The 21,939-nt window shown below is 40.4% G+C and overlaps 1 protein-coding gene across 3 annotated transcripts in view; it reads left to right on the forward strand.

Annotated features, from left to right (window-relative positions):
* Window positions 1-21,939, forward strand: part of MED12L (mediator complex subunit 12L) — a 468,926-nt gene that overhangs the window by 53,450 nt on the left and 393,537 nt on the right. For all 3 annotated transcript variants that reach the window (XM_075201969.1, XM_075201971.1, XM_075201970.1), the window contains exon 7: window positions 16,828-17,097. In XM_075201969.1, coding sequence (XP_075058070.1) covers window positions 16,828-17,097 — 270 coding nt within the window. The remainder of the gene's footprint in view (window positions 1-16,827; window positions 17,098-21,939) is intronic.

The raw sequence follows: 21,939 nt of genomic DNA on the forward strand, positions 1-21,939 counted from the left end.
CTGGTGCATAGAGATCAGCAGAGTCCAGACACACAGCAGCAATGAAGCACAGCTTACCAGAGAGATGTGGATCACAGAGGAGGCATCAGAATCAGGTTAGGTATGACTTGAAGAACCAGCAATGAAAGGGTGAAAGGAGGGACCTTATAAAGGAAAGCTGACCAATAGCAGAACTGACTAACACACAAATGAAGTAATCACAGGTACAAGACATAGCTGACAGCCTGTACTAAGAAGAGAGAGAGATTTAAAGTGATAGTCAGTGTTTAGAGGCTCGGGTGGAGATACCCGGGGAACAGAGTGTGACAGATAGCAATAGAGTCACTGAAGCAGCGGTAGTTCAATATAGGCCGCGGCATGGAGAGGTAGAACCGTAGCTGACACAATAGTGGTATCTCTGGGTAGTAGTACTAATGGAGTCACTGGAACAGAGGTAGCTCAATTTAGACAGAAGAGAGCCAGGTCCTTACTGCTGCAGGAGTGAGCATGAAGAACAGACATCTGACAGGAGAAACCAGGTGGTTTAAATACCCCTCTATAATTCTGTGGCCAATGAGGAGCGAGTGGGAGGTCTGAGGGACGAAGAGCAGATCTGCGCCTACGCAGACCCAACGGCAAGATGGCGGTCGCCATCGGAGGATGCTCCCGCAACACCGGGATCACCACCTGCAGGGAGAGGGTAAGGACGCCGGTGCCCGTTTGCAGGGCCAGTGTGTGACAGCCTGGTGGCGACTCAAACGGGTCTGAGATTAAATGCTTCGATATCCGAAATGGAGAAGAGTATGAGAGTAGGACTTTAGCTGAGTTCTTGCAAAAATATGGCATACAACACCAACTAGCAATTGCCTACACACCAGATAGAATGGTGTGAGTAAACAAGCAAACTGCACAATTCTTGAATGAGCTCAGACTGTTGAATGGCACATACCTGAAGAAAAGTTTTTGGATGGAAGCAGTGTCCACTGCAGTATACCTTAAAAACTCTTACGCCCACAGTAGCTGTAAAACGCATAACACCACTGTAGGCATGGTCAATCATCTCAGTGTATTCGGCTGTAAAGCATATGCACATATTCCTAAATCAAGAAGAAGAAAGTTAGATCCTATGTCATTGGGGCGTATCATACTCGGATACTGCCAGAGTAAAGGATACAGACTTTGGGACATTGCCAATAAATGCCTTATAAAATCCAGAGTTGTGGTGGTTCACAAAATCGCGCAACCTAGCAGAATGGCGGAACAGCAACCACAGCAAAAGTTTGTAACACTGGATGTACAGGCAGCAGAAAGCATGTCTGAACCTGAAGATGTTAATGTGAATATCCAATCGGAAAGCAGGAGTTCTGTGAGGAGTAACAGAGGTATTCCCCCAGGAGATATTGCGAGGAAATGGCTAACATAGCCTTCTGTGAACTGCAAAACATTCAAGGGGCAAAATAAAGTAGCGACTAGGAAGAGCGGAAGTCGGCGATAGATACAGAGTTGGCAGCTCTGGATGGCAACCATACATGGACTGTAGTTGACAGGCCGAGTGACCGTATGATGATAAAGCGCAAGAGGGTCTATTGTAAAATGGTGAATGTAGATGGAATCATTGCCCGCTATAAAGCCTACCTTGTTGCCAAAGGATACACACAAAAGTCTGGGTTCGACTAAGGAGAGATCTTCTCGTCTGTTGCCAGATACAGTACCCTAGTTAGTCATTGCCATTTATACTATCCATGATATGTCGCTGTTCCAACTTAATTTTGGCTAGGCATTCTTGAATAGGATGTTATTAAAGGAGATTTATATGGAGACACCCGAACACTATAATGAAGGTATATTCCAGGTGGTAAAAGTCTGCCTCCTAAAGAAATTCCTATATGGCCTAAAGCAAAGTGCTGCCAGTATTGGATCAGAAAAGTGGAACAATTATTATTTCAATGTAAAGCTTTTTAACTGTTTGTGCCAATAAATGCTTTTGAGAAGATTCCACACACGTGTGGCCACTTTTGTGGCTGGTTGTAGCTTTTTCTCAAGGTAAGTTCTTACCCCATTAGTGGATTCGATTTTAAGTGATTCAGTTCAAGCAGGCGGGAGAGGGATAAATTCTACACAGGTAGACCTCCTCTGCCCAACCCCTCTTGCGAGTACTTGGAGATGTGCTGTCGATAGATTTTTTTTTTTGAGAGATTGCTAACTCTTTTTTCCAGTACTTACTGATATGGGATAATATTACTGGAACATCAACATATTTAGTTAGTTATTGCTTATTTGGAGGTTGACCCCCTAAGCTGATCATCTAAGATAAGGTATTCTATTATTATATATAAGTAAGGAATAAGAGTCATGCACGGCAAGTTTTAAAACACTTTATTTTCACTTTTTCACACTCACTTATTTTTCTGCTTTTTAGCATCAAACCTTTTATCTTTTGTTAATAAAAGTTATGTTTTATTCCAATTACTTGGTACATGTGCATTTCAAATAAGAGACCCAATATTACGCAGTGCAATTTTAAGATCCAGTTCTTTTTTTCTTCTTTTTGTTTACTTAAGGTTAACAAACATGTAAGCAACTTACAGATAATTGCTTAAGACGTAAAATAAACCTTTTAGAGTTAATAGTTTAACAAACCACAATGGCTTTGGAGAATTGCAGAGATAAGCATATTTTTTTAGTATAAGATGTTAGTACAATATGCTATGAGTGCTGTTCATTCCATTCCATTAACCAACTGGTATGATGACTTCATGCTGAAGTGCCAGTAACTCTTTCTTGTGCCTCGGAAATAAAGCTTCAAAGAAGATAAAATTTTAATACAGTTGTGGTTTCCAACATTTTTTTAATTTTGTCCATATGTGGGAGTTTTCTAGAGTTTGGATTTCAGATTACTGTGAAATTAATGTCTTATATTTTTACTTTCTCAATAATGGAGTGAGAAGTGAATTGGAGGGGACATGGTTTATCTCTGCTAAGAAAGATTTGTAGGGTTTGGGCAGAGGAGGTCTACCTATGTAGAATTTATCCCTCTCATGCCTGCTTGAATTGAATCACTTAAAATCGAATCCAGTAATGGGGTAAGAATTTACTTTGAAAAAAAGCAACAACCAGCCACAAAAGTGACCACACGTGTGTGGAATCTTCTCAAAAGCATTTATTGGCACAAACAGTTAAAAAGCTTTACATTAAAATAATAATTGTACCACTTTACTGATCCAATACTGGAAACTGTAGACTGTCTCATGTAGAACAACATGCAGGGTCTGGACCGGAAGTGACGTCAGCAAAAGTTCAACTGGTAAATAGTCTGCACAATTTAAGAATACAGCGTGCAAGAGACCACCCTACATGTTGCGTTAAGCTTTGCCTTTAAAGCCATTGCTGCTTTAAATTTCCCCTGCAAAGTCCTGTGCTAGTACAGTCTATGACTTACCCTCCTGAGTCTCATATGCCCTGAAAGTCATTTTGAAGCTAAGTCTGCTGCCTGCTGTTGTATCTGTAATTTATACATTTGCCTACAGCCTGTTATATACACCCACACACTTTAGATATCTAGTTTTTTTTTCTCTTTTATGGTTGCATACTGATAGCAGTAACCCAGAGCCACAAATCCCAAACTTTTTAGCTTCATGCACAACCCCTCTCCATTTATTTTGTACATCTATTTATATAATGCACAGCGCACATTTTCAACCTGAAACAATAAGTTATAGTCATACCAAAGCCAAAGGTCATCTGAACTGTGCCAGTTATAGACCAATTTTCCTGATAAACCCTGACCTCAAGCTAGTTGCCAAAATTATTGCAATTAGACTGAGCCCTCTTCTGCCTAGTAGGATTTGTTCCTGTCACACAGGCATGTGACAATATCCGTAGACAGATCAATCTTCTTCAGCATATCCAACAAAATGCCCTCTAATCCTTACTTTAGATACAGAGAAGGCATTTAATTTTGCAGATTCAATGGAGATATCCTACATGCTATGCAAGCATTATCTTTTCACCCATCTTCATCAGTTACACCGAATGGATTGAGTTCGGAAAGATTCAAGCTGGGAAATTGCACAAGGCGAGGTAGTCCATTATCTCCCTTACTATTTACCCTTCACATAGCATGCTTGTTAGCAAGGATTAGAACTAATCCTGACATAGGAGTTCAGATTGGTTTCCACCAATACAAAATATCATTATTTGTGTATCAGCTTCCACTGGATACCAGATATATTCTTAGAACAAGGTATGTGAGAGGTCTTCACAATAAGCTGCCTTTGCCACAGATAGAGATATTGTCACAGGTACATGGATGCCCCCAGGACTTGAGCTCAGTGTAGTAGGAATTTAGCTTAAGTGCCAGGTAGTGAAGGAGTATAGAGGCTGGAAACAACTGGCGGACTGTGTAGCAGTACACCAGGCAGTATAAAAAACAATTATCAGAGAGAAAGCAAATGGTTGGGGCTGACAGCGTGCAGGGATAACTGGAGACAAGACATTGCTCAGGGTGCGTAGGGAGGTTTAGAAACGAGGCCAAAAGTCAAGCCCTCGCAGACATTTATGTTACTGGTGACCAATCACAGTGCTTCCACCAAAGCACGCCTCTCTGAAGGGATGCAATGAGGGAATAAATTGACTGCAAGAGTGGCCAGCAGAAGCTTCTCGGCTACTAAGCGACTCCCCCCCGTGACAAACCCTGGGCTTATATTGGGTATATCTTGTCAACCCGGTCTGTTATCAGTGGTCCAATTGAACAACCGTTGCCCGTTCTGTTATTAAATGCCGCCCGGTGGCCAGAGCTGTTATTGCTCTGGTGTCCAGCGAGGGCGGAAGGATGGGGGTGGCAGCTCACAGGAAGTGTGAAACAACTGTGTCACGACTAGTATAGCGTACCTGCTATCGTTGGCACTACTCGGAGGAAAGTGCGGAGTCTAACTTGCCCCTGGTGTTCACCAGGGACCCCCGCAAGGAGGTATGGACTTAGCTGCAGGAAACACGCAGGTCGCGGTCCTTCCACGAGTCAGATAGCGAAGTACGAGAGGAATGTCAGACAGGCCGGTTCGGCAACGGTGCGGGCAATGCAGGTACACAAGGAGAATCCGAAGGGGTAGTGAGTCAAGCCGGGTCGATAACGTTCTGACAGCGAGGTACAAAAGCGAGATCCAAAAGGGTAGTTAAGGCAATCCGGGTCACAAAGGTCACAGGCAAACGGCAATAAACTGGAGGAAGGAAAAGGTCAGGAAACAGATAATCACAGGAACACTGGAACGCTGGAGGACAGGAAAGGACCTGAAACTCTGGCACAGGAGGTGGGGTCAGAGAGACTTAAATAGTGCTGCTAGCCAATGCCCTCAGCACTAGTAGTGCTGTCATAGCTCCAGCGCCGTAGCGCTTGTCATCCTTTAGCGCCGTAGCGCTATCTTCATGCAGCGTCCCGTTGCCTAGCAACGGGAACGCTTCCAGGTCTGTAGCTGGCCGGCCGGCCGGAAGGGGAAGTGACGGGCTATGCGGACGGGCGGGCGGCCGCCGAGCGGCGCCTGACAAACTGTAGTTCCTGTGACATCAAAAAAAAGTGGAGGGGGTTAAAAGCAGGAGGGCCAGGACTCTATATAAAATCAGGAGGTGCCTGTTTGCTAACTATTTTTCTAGCAACTCTTCAACTCAGACTGAATAGCACAGTCACAGCAGGTGGAAGACCACTGATGTCATGCTCTACCTCCACCCCTGTTACCACGCAAACTCTTGACACCACTAATGACAAGGGGACAATGAGTGGGGGGGTTGACCCAGGGAGGGCCCCTCCCCCCCCCCACACACACACACACACACACACACACATCAGTAAGCTGTATTTTCTCTGGAGGCCTGAAGCCATATAAATCTTGCCATTTCTTTATCTAAATATTATAGCCAGCTACTCAAAGCCAATTTTGCATCAATTCTTAAGACTATCCAACAAAATTTAGCAATCTGAGACTCACTGTACATTTCTTGGATAGGTGGACATAATGTAATTACCTAACTACTCTACCTATTTAGAACACTCCCATTATTTATTCCTGACTATATTTTTCAGTCTCTCTAATCATAATGCAGTATAATTATAGGGGGAGTTAAAAAGGTTAGAATCCACAGAAATATTTTGACAAAATCATCAACTTTTTCTGGACTTAGCTTACTCTGGTTGAGGAAATATTATTAAGCCATTCAGCATTGTTACTTATTATTTTGGCACACCAGCCCAGGGCTAAAAAAATAGGTTGAAATTGACAATTCTCTTATAGGAGATGACCTCCTGGACTTCTTCCCTGGCTGCCCAAAGGGCCTAGACCACCCTCAGCCTATGATATTCCGACAATAACATATTCTTTGTCAATCTGGGATGAAATAAGTAGGCATTAACATATCCCTTAAGTATTTGTAAAAAAAATAGAGCAATTTACTAAGATAGTTTGCAGCAGTTGCATTCTGCGGCATATTTTGCATGAAATGGCTCTGCTCATGCTTAGAAACGGACCTTACGCCAGTGAACGCAAGTGCATTCAGTTCAAGCCCAAATGCAGTTGTCACTTCCAACAGCCTACAATGTGAAGGGCAGAATGGTTGAAGGAAGTGGTGCGCTCAAGTAGAGGATGTACAGTAAGAGCGTGCCAAGGTCGAGTGCACGCACATTCGTCCGATTAAAGCTCTGGGCATCTCTGATATACGTGTTTTTAAGCTGTATCACTTGCACCAGCCACAGGGCATACTGACTGATGGTGATCATGCATGCCATAACATGCGTTTGCAAATAAGGGAAACAATACAAATGCATTTTATCATCAACATCATCATCATTTATTTATATAGCGCCACTGATTCCACAGCGCTGTACAGAGAACTCACTCACATCAGTCCCTGCTCCATTGGAGCTTACAGTCTAAATTCCCTAACATACACACACAGACAGAGAGAGAGAGAGACTAAGGATAATTATTTATGTACAGTAGGTATTAAGAACTCATGATTCCTGTATTGCATGTAAAAAAAAATAGATTTTTTTAAACATGTATTGTTTGTGCAATTTATCAATTTATGTCAATTTATGTCCAATTTAAAAAATTTAGGAAAACTAAATAACTACTCTAACTAGTGGTCTATAGAACAAAATCTTTGCCTCCACCGGTTCATTTATGAAATGCACTGAATGCCTTGCACTGGTGTGCCTAGATGGCCAGCACATATTAAAGTGCCCCCCTACCATCAGCTCTCAAGCGATGCCTCTGTTGACTAGAAGTGCGGATAGGTTTTTTGGAATGCAGGAAAATCTTAAGAGGGGAAATGTGCAAAATGTGAGTTTGACCTGATACCACTTGAGAACATTGATACACATTGTGGTCCTCTAACCTCCAAAAGGGCTGCACATTACCCTTAATCTTAGTAAAAAGTTAAAATAATACATTTAATCAAAAACATGCCACTCTGTAATAACATATCATCAGGTTTTTTAATGTAAGACATACAAATGTTACAAGCTATAGTAAAAAAAAAATTGCCAATTCCAGATGACCACATTTTTCACCAGTTTCTGAAAGGTAATTGTAACACTGGAATAGGCACAATGCAATTCTGCAGAGAGGTTTCCATTGGTCAACCAGTTGCACTTGTTATTTTTAATGTGCCCCGTGATAAAGACTATCTGTTTACATGTGTAAGTGGAACCAAAAACAGACACCTTTGTAGCACACTGGTGCATAACAAGTCCTGCCTAGATGAAGTAAGCAGGAATCACACAGCTGTTTCCTGCAGAGGAAGGTAGAAACCATGTGGTGCAGATGGCATGTCCTTCCTCCTCTGACAACAGATGTGCTGCTGCCACTGACTGACCTTCCTGTGTTATATGGAGGACGTCACATAATTTTGAAGTTGGTAGTTCCTGGCAAAGAATATGATCAGGGTCAGCTTTGTTCTCTGTATTATGACATGTTGAGCTTCACCCGCTGCCGGATGTTAAGCTTAGAGGAGTATAAAGCAGACAGTAAGAGCTGGAACTGATGGAGTGTAAAACTGAGAGAAGGACCAAAGGGCACAATGGAGGCAAGAGTGGGGGCCGCAGGCGAATGCTCGGACAGCCGCTTCTTGAACATCACTGCTTTAGAACCACCCATTCATTAAATTAAACTTTTCTATTTTATTCATAAAATGGTACTCGATTTAGCTTCATGTTTGTCTTAATTTAATCATGAGAGCGATGGGGCATCAGGATAGTATTACATGTGGCACTTTTGTGTATTTGAAGCTTATTTTTACATTTTGACAGAGTGCGCCTATATATGTGCATCTCGGACGAAGTGCAACTGGAAGAAGCAAAATGGAACCTATTAAAAGTATTGTACAAGACCTGATTTTTCTGTAAAATATGAGTATATTTTGAGGCATGGAATTTGCTTCCACAGTATTAAGCCCACGTTGTTGAATTTCACGATGAAAGAAGTACGAAGAATTTTCTAGGGGTTGAAAAAATCCAACTAATTTTCTCTTTATCCCAGTTCTCAGTTTTCCCAAATTAAATCAATTAAACAAAGAGATCATTACTGCCCTGGCTTCAAAATGGGAGGAGAACATCTAGCCTCCTCTCAATGGTGGTGAATTTAGTGATTCAAAAATAGTCTCATGACCCAAAGCCACATTTAGGAAGTCAGGTGAATTCAAAATTCAAGAGCAGTAGTAAACTGATGTCAGGATGTTTGTCATTGGAATGTTAGTGATGGATCTGACCACCTACATCAGAATTGCACAACTCAGATCTTTGTTAGTGCATTATGCAGTGGTCGAAGTGGAAATTTAGAAGTGGCGGCATGGAAAATGTAAGTGGATGAAATTTGATATTTTGCAATGAAGACAGTATGAGAAGTGACGATATGGCATACCACCATATACCATGTGAGTTATGTGGAAGGACTGCATGCTGGTGGGCCACAAACTAATCACAGATATATTCAATATGCACCACATAGTGTATGGTTGACAAAGTTTGTGTTCCATTCACTTCAAACAAGAATGAACAAGAACCAAACAAGATGCTTTTGTGGTGTTATTTGATTTGTAAAAGGTCAAATAATTATCGAAAGCTCTTTGATGGTCTGCTAAATAAAAGAAAATGAAAACTAAGAGACATGTAAATCTGACACAGTGACCCCCCCCCCCTCCCGCCACCACTATATGTTCCAAATTGTAGATCTTATATAGCTTTGTAAGCCCCTCCTAATTGTTGGGCATATATTGCACAGAGATCCCCTCAAATTGCACCTCTATATAGTACAGAATCCCCCCCTCCCCAATGGCTGGTCATACGTTACACAGGAATTCACCCAATTGCTGGCTGAATACTGCACAGTGATCCCTCCACTTGCTAGCTGAATATAGTAACATAGTTAATGAGGTTGAAAAAAGAAACTAGTCCATCCAGTTCTACCTATTTTGGATCTCCTGCGATCCCTCATTTATATTTGAAATTGATTATATATTAAGTAATCCACCAATCTGTTTTAATCTGGAAAAATCTCTCCAGACCCAATATTGCAGTCCTGTTTTTTCCTGTATCCACTACTATCCTTCATTTTAATTAACGGTCATATCCCTGGATACACTTTTCCGCAAAAAAAATTGTCTAACCCTTTCTTAAACATATCTATTGAATCTGTCATCACAACCTTCCCTGGCAGTGAATTCATATCTTGACTGCTCTTACTGTAAAGAACCCTTCCTTTGCTGGTTGTGAAACTTCCTCTCCTCTAACCTTGGGGGATGACTGCGTGTCCTGTGTATAGTCCTTGGGGTAAAAAGTTCCCATGAAAGTTCTCTGTATTGACCCTTAATGTATTTGTACATTGTAATCATATCTTCTCTTAGATGCCTCTTTTCTAAAGTAAACATTCCTAAACTGGGTAACCTTTACTCATAACTTAATGACTCCATACCAGTTTTCAATTTTGTCGCCCTTCTCTGAACCCTTTCTAGTTCCAAAATATCTTTTTTATAGAGTTGTGCCCAGAACTGTACTCCATATTCAAGATGAGGTCTTACCAATTATTTATACAGAGGCAAAATTACACTGTCTTCCCTTGCATCTATGCCCCTATTTATGCATGCCAATACTTTATTTGCCCTTGCAGCTGCTGCTTGACATTGAGCACTATTGCCAAGTCTACTGTCTATGAGCACTCCCAAATCCTTTTCCATTCTAAATTTCTTTAAATAAATCTCATTTTTGTATAGATTGCGTGCTTGTTTTTGATCCCTAAATGCATAACCTTACACTTATCTATGTTAAACCTCATATTCTATTTGGCCGCCCAATCCTTCAGTTTATTTAAGTCACTCGGTAGAGAAGCTACATCTTGCTCTGATTTTATTCGTTTACAGAATTTAGTGTCATCTGCAAAAACGGAAACTTTACTCTCTAAACCATCAACAAGGTCATTAATATATATATATTAAAATGGAGTGGCCCGAGCACGGAACCTTGAGGTACTCCACTTAAAACTTTTGACCACCTAGAAAATGTTCCATTTATCACAACTCTCTGCTCCCTATTCTCCAACCAGTTTTTGATCCAAGTACAAATGTTGTTTCCTAGACCCAGTTCCCTTATTTTGTAAACCAACCTCTTGTGTGGCACTGTATTAAAGGCCTTTGCAAAATCTAATTAGACCACATCTACTGTGCTGTCCTGGTCTAAGTTCCCACAAACTTCCTCGTAGAAACTAAATAAATTAGTGTGACAGTTTGACTGTTTCCCCTAGCTGTTCCGCACGTCTCAGTACTCCAATCAATGTCCGGATAATTAAAATTCCCCATAATTTGTAAGCTTGCGAGCAGGGCCTTCTCACCTCTTTGTCTGTTTTACCCAGTTTGTTTATTAGTTAACTATATTTGTCCCCAATTGTAAAGCGCTACGGAATATGTTGGCGCTATATAAATAAATGATGATGATAATGATGATGATAATTAAAACTTGACCTAGTAGTGTGGCCTTTTCAATTTGCTGTAGAAGTTGGGCTTCCTCAATCATGCTAATATCTGGCGGTTATAGTATCCCTCACAAATCAACTAATAATTTTATGGTGCACCAAGTAATCCTGAATACTGTCCCTTAATATACCTTCCAGTAGTTTCCCCACTATTGATGTCAGGCTTACAGGTCTATAATTCCTTGGTTGTAATCTCGTTCCCCTTTTAAAACAACGGCACCACATCTGCTGTTCGCCAATTCCTTGGTGCTGAGCCTGATAAGATTGAATCTATGAAAATTAAGAAAAGCGGTCTAGCTATTTCTGAGTTTATCTCCATAAGAACCCTTGGGTGTATGCCATTTGGACCTGGAGCTTTATTTATCTTAATATTGCACAGTCGGCCTTTGGACTTGTTCCTTTGTCTGCCAAGTATTAATTAATGATACGGTTTAATTTACGTTTTTTTGTATTATTCCTACCATTTGTTCCTCTCTAGTAAATACTGAAGAAAAGAAAGTGTTTAATACCTCTTCTTTTTCCTTAGTATCATTTATCAAATAACCATCTCAATTCTTAGCGGTCCTATATTATCTTTTTTAATCCTGTTGCCATTTATATACTTTAAAAACTTTTTGGGGTTTGTCTTCCTTTGTTTTGCAACTTGTTTTTCATTTTCTAATTTAACCAATCTAATTTCCTTTTTGCATGTTTTATTACATTCCTTGCACCAACGGAAGGACACCTCAGACCCTTTAGACTTTAACAATTTAAATGCACGCTTCTTCCTTTTCATTTCTTCCCTTACCTTTCTATTTAAAATAGCCACATAGGTTTAGACTTGATTCTTTTACATTTATTGCCCATAGGAATGAACTTATAACTGTATGTTTCCAACCACAATTCAAAGACCACTTTTCTGCTGTATTTTTTCCTTCAATAACTTTGTCCCAGTCTATGGACTTTATAGACTCCTTTAGCATATTAAAATTTGCCTTTCTAAAGGTTAAGGTCCTAGTTGATCCCTTATACCGTTGCTTCTGGAAAGTAATTTCAAATGAGACAATATTATGATCACTGTTTCCCAAGTATTCCCTTACTTGAATATTTGATATTACGTTTACATTATTTGTTATTACTAGGTAGTATAGTCTGGTTCCCAGTTGGTTCCTCTACTAATTGGGACATGTAATGGTCTTTTAGCGTGCTTAGAAACCTGTTTCCCCTAGCTGTACCGCAGGTCTCAGTACTCCAATCAATGTCCGGACAATTAAAATCCCCCATATTAAAACTTGACCTAGTTGTATAGCCTTTTCAATTTGCTGTAGAAGTTGGGCTTCCTCAATCATACTAATATCTGGCAGTTTATAACTATATCGCTATCAGCAACTTCAACTTCCACCCACAATACCTCTATATTATCACCAATATTCTCGTAAATAATTTCCTGAATACTTGGTTTAACTCTGGCTTAATATAAAGACATACTCCTCCTCTCCTTTAATTTACCTATGTGTATCATCCCACCAGGTCTCTGTAATACAGGGGCTGGCTGGCAGACTTTAGTCCGGGGGGCAAGCACACAGCACTGGCCCATAAGAAGCAGCCCATCCTTAAAGGGTGGTTTTCGGAACAATATATTTTTATCAATAAAAAAATAGCCTATTTTAGTGTTGCTTAATCCGGTGATACTTTATCAGTATATATAATAAATCTTAAATAATAAAAATAAATAATGCAACAAAAAAAACAGACCTCACTTTACATTGCATTTTATTTTATATATTTTATATGTTCTTTCTCCCTGACCACTTTTTTTTTTTTTAAAAATACCTGGCTGATTATAATGGGATTTATCAAAATGCAAAAAGTCTGTTTGCTTTAAAAACCTGATGTTTTTACTTCACCCTGTATACTAACAGGGTTATTTGTTTTAGGGTTAACGTAAACCAAATAATATTAGGGGTGGTACTGGAAGAAAGAGTAGAGCACTAGGTGTCAATCTGACACGCTGGCCCAGAGCTGTGTTAAGGCGCTGGGGGGCCTGGGGCACTTTAGACAGGGGGCATCTATGATATAACATGGTTATCATTTTAGACAAATACACAGGCAATACTGTGTGCACTACAGTTATGTGCATGCAGCTCTGCCTTCACAAGTAGTACAGTGTGAAGCAGGACATAGCTCCCAACTATCCTAAGCGAGACAGTCACCCAAATTTCGGGACTGTCCCACCACATACAGGACAGTTGGCAGACTGTTCTGGTCTCTCCTACCTGTTCTTGTCATTTTCACCACTTGTAAGTGCTGCTTTCTTAACTCCTTTGCTGCTTGTCTGGATCCTAGAATGTTGGATGCCCTATTTGGGGAAAAAAAAAATGTGTACATGAAATTTAGAAAACTCCATACAGTTCCTGTGGTAAATTAATAGCACCCATGTTTTATAATTAGGCCTCCCTCCAGCCCCAACATTAAAATAATAATATTCTCATTTGCTAAATAGATCTGTTTCCCTCCAACCAACCCTAACATTAAATAGCAAACACATTTAATATATAAACCTATTTCCCTCCCTCCAAACAGCCTCACCAATAAATTAAATTGCCTCACCACCACCCCACAAATAAAATAGCACCCATTAAATAACTAGCCCCCTCCTGCACTCCACCATTAAATAGCCTACCTCGCACACTAAATTAAGACCCCACCCCCCTTCCCTCAATATTGACATGCTCCCCCTTCCCTCACACATTATAATGGAATGCTCTCACACACACACTATATTGAAATGCTCCACACACACTATAGTGACATCACACACACACACACTATATTGAAATGCTCCACACACACTATAGTGACATCACACACACACACACACACACACTGTATTGACATCACACACACACACACTATATTGAAATGCTCAACACACACATACACACTGTATTGACATCACACACACACACACACACACACACACACACACACACACACTATATTGACATATCACACACACACTGTATTGACATCACACACACAAACTGAATGGACATCTCACACACACTATATTGACAGCACACACACAGTATATTGACAGCACACACACAGTATATTGACAGCAGACACACTATATTGACAGCACACACACTATATTGAAAGCACACACACACACACACACACACTGAATTGACATCACACACACACACACACTGAATTAACATCACACACACAAACACACACACACTATATTGAAATGCTCAACACACACATACTCACTGTATTGACATCTCACACACACACTATATTGACATCACACACACACACACACACACACACACACACTTTATTGACATCACACACACACACACACTGTATTGACATCACACACACTGTATTGACATCTCACACACACACACACACACACACACTATATTGACATCTCCCACACACACTTTATGGACATCTCACACACACACTGTATGGACATCTCACACACACACTGTATGGACATCTCACACACACTATATTGACAGCACGCACACACACTATATTGACAGCACACACACTATATTGAAAGCACACACACACTATATGGACAGCACACACACGCACACTGTATGGACAGCATACACACACACACACACATTAAATTAAGAGCACACACACACCACTTACCTTGTTCAGTCAGCACGCACTGATCTTCACACATGGGACGGCACCTGTCATCTGGTGCGCGTCCCATGTGACACCGGGGAGGGGACGCGGATCCGTGGCCAATGATGGAAGGTGGCTGGTCCCAGAGGAGGGACCAGCCACAAAGTAACAGACTTGGGCCGGTTTCTGTACCGGCCCAAAATAGCCTTTTTTGTGTCTGGCCCGGGGGGCATTTGCTAGTTCTAACTTCCCCATATTAGCTGTCAGGCTTTTTGAATTTGCAAGCATACATTTAAGTCTATTGTCTCCCTTAGGTATTTTTGCTTTAAAAAGGACCTCTCCTTTCTCCCCCTTGTTTCTTGTTAAATTCCTCCTTACTACTCTCAATGTCTATCCTATAATTACTTTCTTGCCCCTCCCCCCTGAAGCCTAGTTTAAAATCTCCAACCTTCTGACCATCCTCTCCCCTAGCACAGCAACCCCCTCCTCATTCAGGTGCAATCTATCTTGACAATACAGATGGCAACTGACCGAGAAATCAGCCCAGTGCTCTAAGAATCCAAAACCCTCCTTCCTACACCAATCTTTTAGCCACATATTAACCTCCCTAATCTCCCGCTGCGTCCCTGGACTAGGGCATGGCACAGGTAGTATTTCTGAAAATACTTCCTTGGATGTCTTTGCCTTAAGTTTGTGACCTATGTCCTTGAAATCATTCTCTAGGACACCCCATCTTCCTCTATCTCGGTCATTGGTGCCAAAATGCACTAAAACCACCAGGTCATTCCCAGCACCTCCCAACAATCTGTCCACCTGATCTGCAATATGCTAAGCCTGAGCACCCGGGAAACAAAACATTGTTGTGCATGCACGGTTCCGGTAACAAATTGAATCCCCCACCTACACAATCTGCCTGGGTCCCTGAGTAACTTTGGTCCCCCCTATGCTGGATAGTATCTTCATCCAGTCTGGCAAATCTGCTGGGATTGCTTAGCTCAGAACTGGCCTGACTCTTCCTCCCTCTGCTACCCCTAGTAACTGTTACCCAGCTGCCTACCTGTGCATCTTCCTCTGGCTCTGCTCCACCCTGCACAGCTAACGCATCAACGGTGAGCTGTAAACTCTGCTCCAGGTTGGCAATTTCTCTCAATGTTGGAATGGTCTGCTTTAGATCAGTTACCTGGGCTTCCAAAGAGACCAATTGCTCACATTTCTCACAGAGGTATAAACCTTGGAGCAATTGCTCCAAGTGTGCATACATATGACAAAATATGCACTGAGTGAGATCATCAAGCCTGCTACCACTCATCTTATTATGACTAACTTAACTTCTTATAGCCTACAGTGACCTCAAAAGTACTAACCTTTGCTAGCCACTTACCAGATTAAACCCCCTCCTGGATTCAACTCCTTACTGGATCTAACTCCACACTTTAACCAAAAAGCACTTGCAATCAAAATGCAGTGGAAATCACAAGCTCAATGAAATTGCTTTCCACCACCTGTTAAATAGAGCTTGCACTAATTAACTCTATCAACTAATGCAATTAAACCACACCCACTAGCTCTAACAGAAAAAAAAGAAGACACACAGAAAAACAAATCCCCTTCAATATGCACTCAGAATAATTCCCCAATGTATATCACTGTCTCAGCACAGCACTCCTTACTCAATCTAACTACACACTTTAAACAAAAAGCACTTGAAATCGAAATGCAGTGGAAATCACAAGCTCCAATATAGCACTGAGCTCCTCCCCCAATTGCTGGCAATATATTGCACAGGAATTCATCTAATAGCTGGATGTATTCCGCATAGAGATCTTCTCTAGTTGCTGGTCATACTTTGCACAGTGATCCCCTTAATTGATTGTAACATTGATCATGTGGAGGCCAGAGAAATGATGCACAGCCACAGAGAGTAGGGAGTAGAACTTGCAGATAGCCATGTGTGGGAAGACAAGGAGTATAATTTTATTGTCCCAATAGGTCACTGAACTTGTTATGGGAGGCCATTAGTAGTCCAAAGGCTATATGTTGTGCACCCCTGCTCTATATCATGACATTACTTTGATTTTTACATCCCTGTTTTTGAACCTTTTTAATAAATTAGTATTGATCAACAATTCAAAGAACACTCTTTCTTTATTCAAGAATTATAGAAAACAAAAAATTTATTTAACCTCTGTTTTTTCTTTTCCAGCACTCAGAGGAATTTGTACAATCGGCATACTTGTCTCGACGCCTTGCCTACTTCTGCTCCAGACGCCTTTCTGCTCTGCTGAGTGATTGTGCTAGCCCTGCTACAGTGCACACACCCATTATCATGATGGGGACGAACAATCCTCCTATGGCTGCTCCAAGCCCCAGTGCGTCAGGACCAGTGGTCACTTCTGTCCATCTGCCCTGTGTTGATTTTCAGTCATGTCCTCAACACCGCCCATTGGTATATGGTCTTAGCTGCATGTTGCAGGTAGGTGACACTTCGGTTTTCTAATAATTGTGTCTGAGCGTCTTATTCAAGATATATATTTTATTTTCTATTGGAACTACAATAATCGATCAACTAGCAGGTGGTGTTCTATTCATTTAATTAATATTTTCTTTGGAATCAAAACAGTAGTACACTTCCTGTAATCCACAGATGTTGCTGCTTCAATCCAAAACTATTACTGGAAGCTGCAGTTTGCAGTAATAGTCGGTGTTCCTGAGAATACTGTATATTTTTAGATCTAGAAAGAATGTAGTCAAGGGAAAGAGCATTTTTTGTTTCCTACATTGTTGGGGTAAAAGTGTGTTATTTTTAAGAAATGAGCAAAATTGTCAAAACTGTTCAGAGTAATATTTACTACAGATGAGAAATCGAAGATTTGTGGTTGTCAGGCGCCACTCCCGCACCATGCCAGGTGTCGGGAACGGACACCTGTCCTCTCCGACGGACCCCCGTCCTGTTGCCTAGCAACGGAACGTACGTCCGGGTTCCGCCGGGCGCGCATGCGCAGTAGCCGGGTCCGGTTGCTAGGCAACGGGATGCTTCTCACCGCTATGTCATGTTCTCATCTGTCATTTTACAATAGACAGTGTGTAGGGAGGTTGTCAGCAGCAGTGTTCTGCTGTGAAAATTGCATTTAAACTAGACTACAGCATTAGACAGGGTGCAAGGGACAGAGGAAATAATAGAATAGCTGTGATTGATTATAATGCATTATAATGCAGTTTAGTTCTCCAGAGATCAGTGCGGTAGAATAGTTTGCAGATCAGTGTTGCCATATATAGTACCATATGAGTTCGACAGCATTCTGAACTAACTAGTATTTAGAGGAGAAAAACAGTGTGCTTTTACTTTATTATTATTAGACAATTAGATTTATTTAATTTAAAAAAAATAAATTATGAAAAGTAATCTTGTGTGGGGCAGAGACATCTGTATTAAGTGGGAAACAAACTGGGTGTTTGTGTGTAAGCAGCAGAACCACTCAAAAAACTACTAAATTCTAAACATTTTTGTACTTTTCAAAACTTGTGAAGTTGTTAAGGGTCATTCAGTGACATCTATATTATGTTGGGAAAAAAGGGTGTTAGTGTGTGAGGATTTTCGACATTCAGTGACTGCATGTAGAACATTGCAGCATCTGCAAAAAAAATGTAATTTACCAACTGAAGCAAGCCCATTAGATAAATAATAAAAAAGGCTGTAGTGTTGGGAGAGTAAGGTGCAACAGATAAAAATGTTGAAACTCTACGCACACGCTAAATTTGGAACGTTAGACAGCATGCCTCTTGGAAAGTGAAAAAGCAGGAAGAAGTAGAGGTCAAGTAAATGTGCTGATGCTATATAAATAAATGATGATAATTATACACGAATATGGGCTGCACCCAGACTAGTACTATGCACTTCTCAATGGGCAGAACACTCATCAGGAGAGAAGACCGTAGCTTTCAAATACCTTGTTTTACTTATAAGTGGTTGTTTATGCGACAATGTAGATCTGGCTGAACAGTAATATGTTACTATTAATAATAACAATAATAAGAAGAATAATTTTAATAATAATTCAATACATTTTGAATGTTGCATGGCATCCATCATAGACAGTGAAGCTACAGTAACAGGCAGAGGTCATTGGAAAGACAGTGGTATGAATGACTAGACATTTAGTCAAGTAAATAAAAGAAGGTGAACTGATCCCATAATAAAAATGTTAAACCATGCACACAATACATTTTTAATGTAAGACAGCATGCCTCATGATCAGTGAAGAGGAAGTATGAGGCAGAGTTAAAGTAGATACCCAATTGTAAAGTGGTATGTAATTTGCTGGCACTATATAAATGATGATAGATGAAGGTGGGCTGCACCCGTAATAAAAATGTTGAAAGACTACGCACATCTCCTTGGGCAGAGCATTCATTGGTAACCAAGAGAGGAGCTTTCAAACCTTGTTTTACTTATAAGTGGTTGTTTTTGCTATGAGTAAGGTAGATCTGGCTGAATAGTAATATGTGCTATAATGCTGCCCTTGTGAATCAATCGAGGGGGCTCTGACCTATTTGTCAGTTACTATGTATGTCTACATCCAGTTACCATCTATAACTACATTCTAATGTCCAGTTTGTGATTAACATGTCAATCTTGATTCGTCCTTTTGACTAAGCTGAATTGTAGTGTGCAACTTAGTAAGGTTGGTTCGGTACGCCCTGAATGGGCGGGTCTCCTTGGTCTGATGCCGGAAGGCTGGTGGTGTTAGGAGCCCAAGGTGCCTGTGCCTTCAAGGGACAATGCCTGGAGGTAGCTTGAAAATGCAGTGGTGTTGGAACGAGATCCCTCACCTTGCACAACCCTGCGGTAAGGGGGACTGTCCAAGACTTGCAGAGAATGTGGCCCCGAAGACCCATGTACATAAATATGGAATGTACATAAATAGGGAATGTTTAAATACACATATATATATATATATATATATATATATATTTATTTATTGTACATTGTACATTGCACCAATATGAAATGGCCAGTTCCACAGCAAATGCTCAAAATTCCACCACACGCCCTCGTCTCATAATTTTAAGGGGTGCTAACCAAAATAATTTCCTATTTATTTGAGTTGCATGCAGAGAATTAAATGTTAAAATACTGTATGTTTTTATTGGTATCTTATTGGCATCTCCAATGGTTGAAGTGGAAGTTTTAGAAGTGGCGGTATGGAAAATGTAATGAGAATGTAAGTGAATGGAATTTGATAGTTTTCCAGTGCAGGCAGTAGGAGAAGTAGCGGTATGGCATACCACCCTATAGACCATCACTTTCACCACTGGGTATTTCAATAAATATAGATAAATAATAATAACAAAACTTTCTGCAGGAAAGTGTTTTTTCTTACAGCCAGCCATGGTGGTCCCATTCCTCTCACAGTCTTCCCCTATAAAAAAAAAAAGAAGGTTGTTTATTTGTATAATGTAAGTCATTGACTTGTGATCACTGGTATTATTAAATTAAATTTGGCAGTATATATTAAGCAGGGCTGCCAAGAGAAATTTGGGGCCCAGGTACAGCAACTTCTTGGACACCTTTCATAGCCGCAGAAGGGGGCATGGCCACATCAGGTTGGTGACTTCTCCCACTACACATCCAGGCCAGGGCGCGGGGCCCTGTACTTTGTACCTGCTCCCTCCCACTCTCTGTGCCCATGAGTGTAAGTATATAGTAAGTGTAAGTGTATAGTAAGCAAAGTATTCTTTAATACTTCTCTAAGCAATTGTTTTGAATTCCAAGAAGTGGTAGACAGTGCAGTGTAACTTCCTCTTTTTATATATGAGTTCCTCTTTCAGTTGTATAAATACTGTTAGTAGTATTTCATTCAATTTAAAAAAACATTTAATTTTCAGTTTTAACTATTTTTACCTGTAAACCTGGTACACTGTGTATGTACTTATATTTTTTGTGCATAAAACAAAAGACATTCTACCATTCACTACCTGACCTGTGTATTTATGCCAAATAAAGGCAATCAAGGTTATCAAGCTGTTAGTAAACTGCAGATCCACAGATTATTTTGTCATTCTTAAACAAATATATCACAGGTTTTGCTCTTACTGATACATAAATGACACATTACAGTGTCATTATACATATTATATAAATGATTTACTCTGGTATTGCTTTAAAGAGCGTCTATATAAGGCTACCTTAAGAAATCTTATTTTATTGTCTGCTATGCAAAACATGTGCATGCTTACACTAGCAGATCTGGTTATCGGACACAAGCATATTGCAACCAGATGTGGCCAAATTGGACAGATGCGCATGTTCGATGCTCTGACAGTTCCAATGGATCCCATAGTACAGTCAGGTGATGACTGTACACATGGTGAGATAGTGGTATCAGACTGCCTTTTGCACAAGTCCCAATCACCAAAAGACCATTCCCATACCAGTTCTCCTTTGGGATTGACACTTGTTTTGTGCCCTACATTCTGTGATTTTCAGCCAATTAGGTTTAAAAGGCATCATTGGTCTTCAAAATTACAATACATATGTTTATCTTAAGACTTGTTCTCTTGACCTGGATCAGTAGTTCTGATCACTTGCTCATTGCCATCAAATAAAGGCCTACTGCATTCACTCTATCTAACGCTGGTCTGTTCTCTTCTTTCTGACTGAAAACTATGAATTCTGGTGTATACAATTCCAGTATTATTGAACCTTACACAGAATGCTAATTCAGCCACTTTAACAGTGTTACATACAGTATAGAAGGACATAATTCTTAGCATTTCTTAATACCCTGCCATAATAATTGTTTAATCATTGATCATTATCTATGATGTAATACTTCTAACATATATCTAATTACATACCAACTTCTTCTTAACTCCGTGCATATCTGATGGTTTTTTACCATTTTCCTTTTGTGCTACTTCTGTTTCCTTTCTCTTTAAATTTGTGTATTTCTATCAAAGTGGAGTTATATAATGTTTATCGCAACATTGCACATTTAAAAAATAATAAAAAATAAAAAAAAGTGACCTTAACCACAGCCATTAGACTGAAGATTTATACGTTTTGCCCTTTCCCATGCCACTAATCAGGTATGTCTTGCAAAAATTAGGGCTATTGGGGGGAGGCAAGTTATATTAAAAGGCTTTTACATTTTTGGAAAACCAACCTTTAATTTGACCTCCCACCAAGTAGGAAATAGGGGTGTTATCCTTTGAGGACACCCACTGTTACCTGATACTGGGGAGAAATGACTTCTCACTAGTAACGCAGTTTCAGATGTTCTTATATTCTGGACATGATATTGCACTGAATTCA

Source organism: Mixophyes fleayi, chromosome 3, assembly GCF_038048845.1.
Source record: "Mixophyes fleayi isolate aMixFle1 chromosome 3, aMixFle1.hap1, whole genome shotgun sequence".
In the NCBI taxonomy this organism is placed as follows: Eukaryota; Metazoa; Chordata; class Amphibia; order Anura; family Limnodynastidae; genus Mixophyes; species Mixophyes fleayi.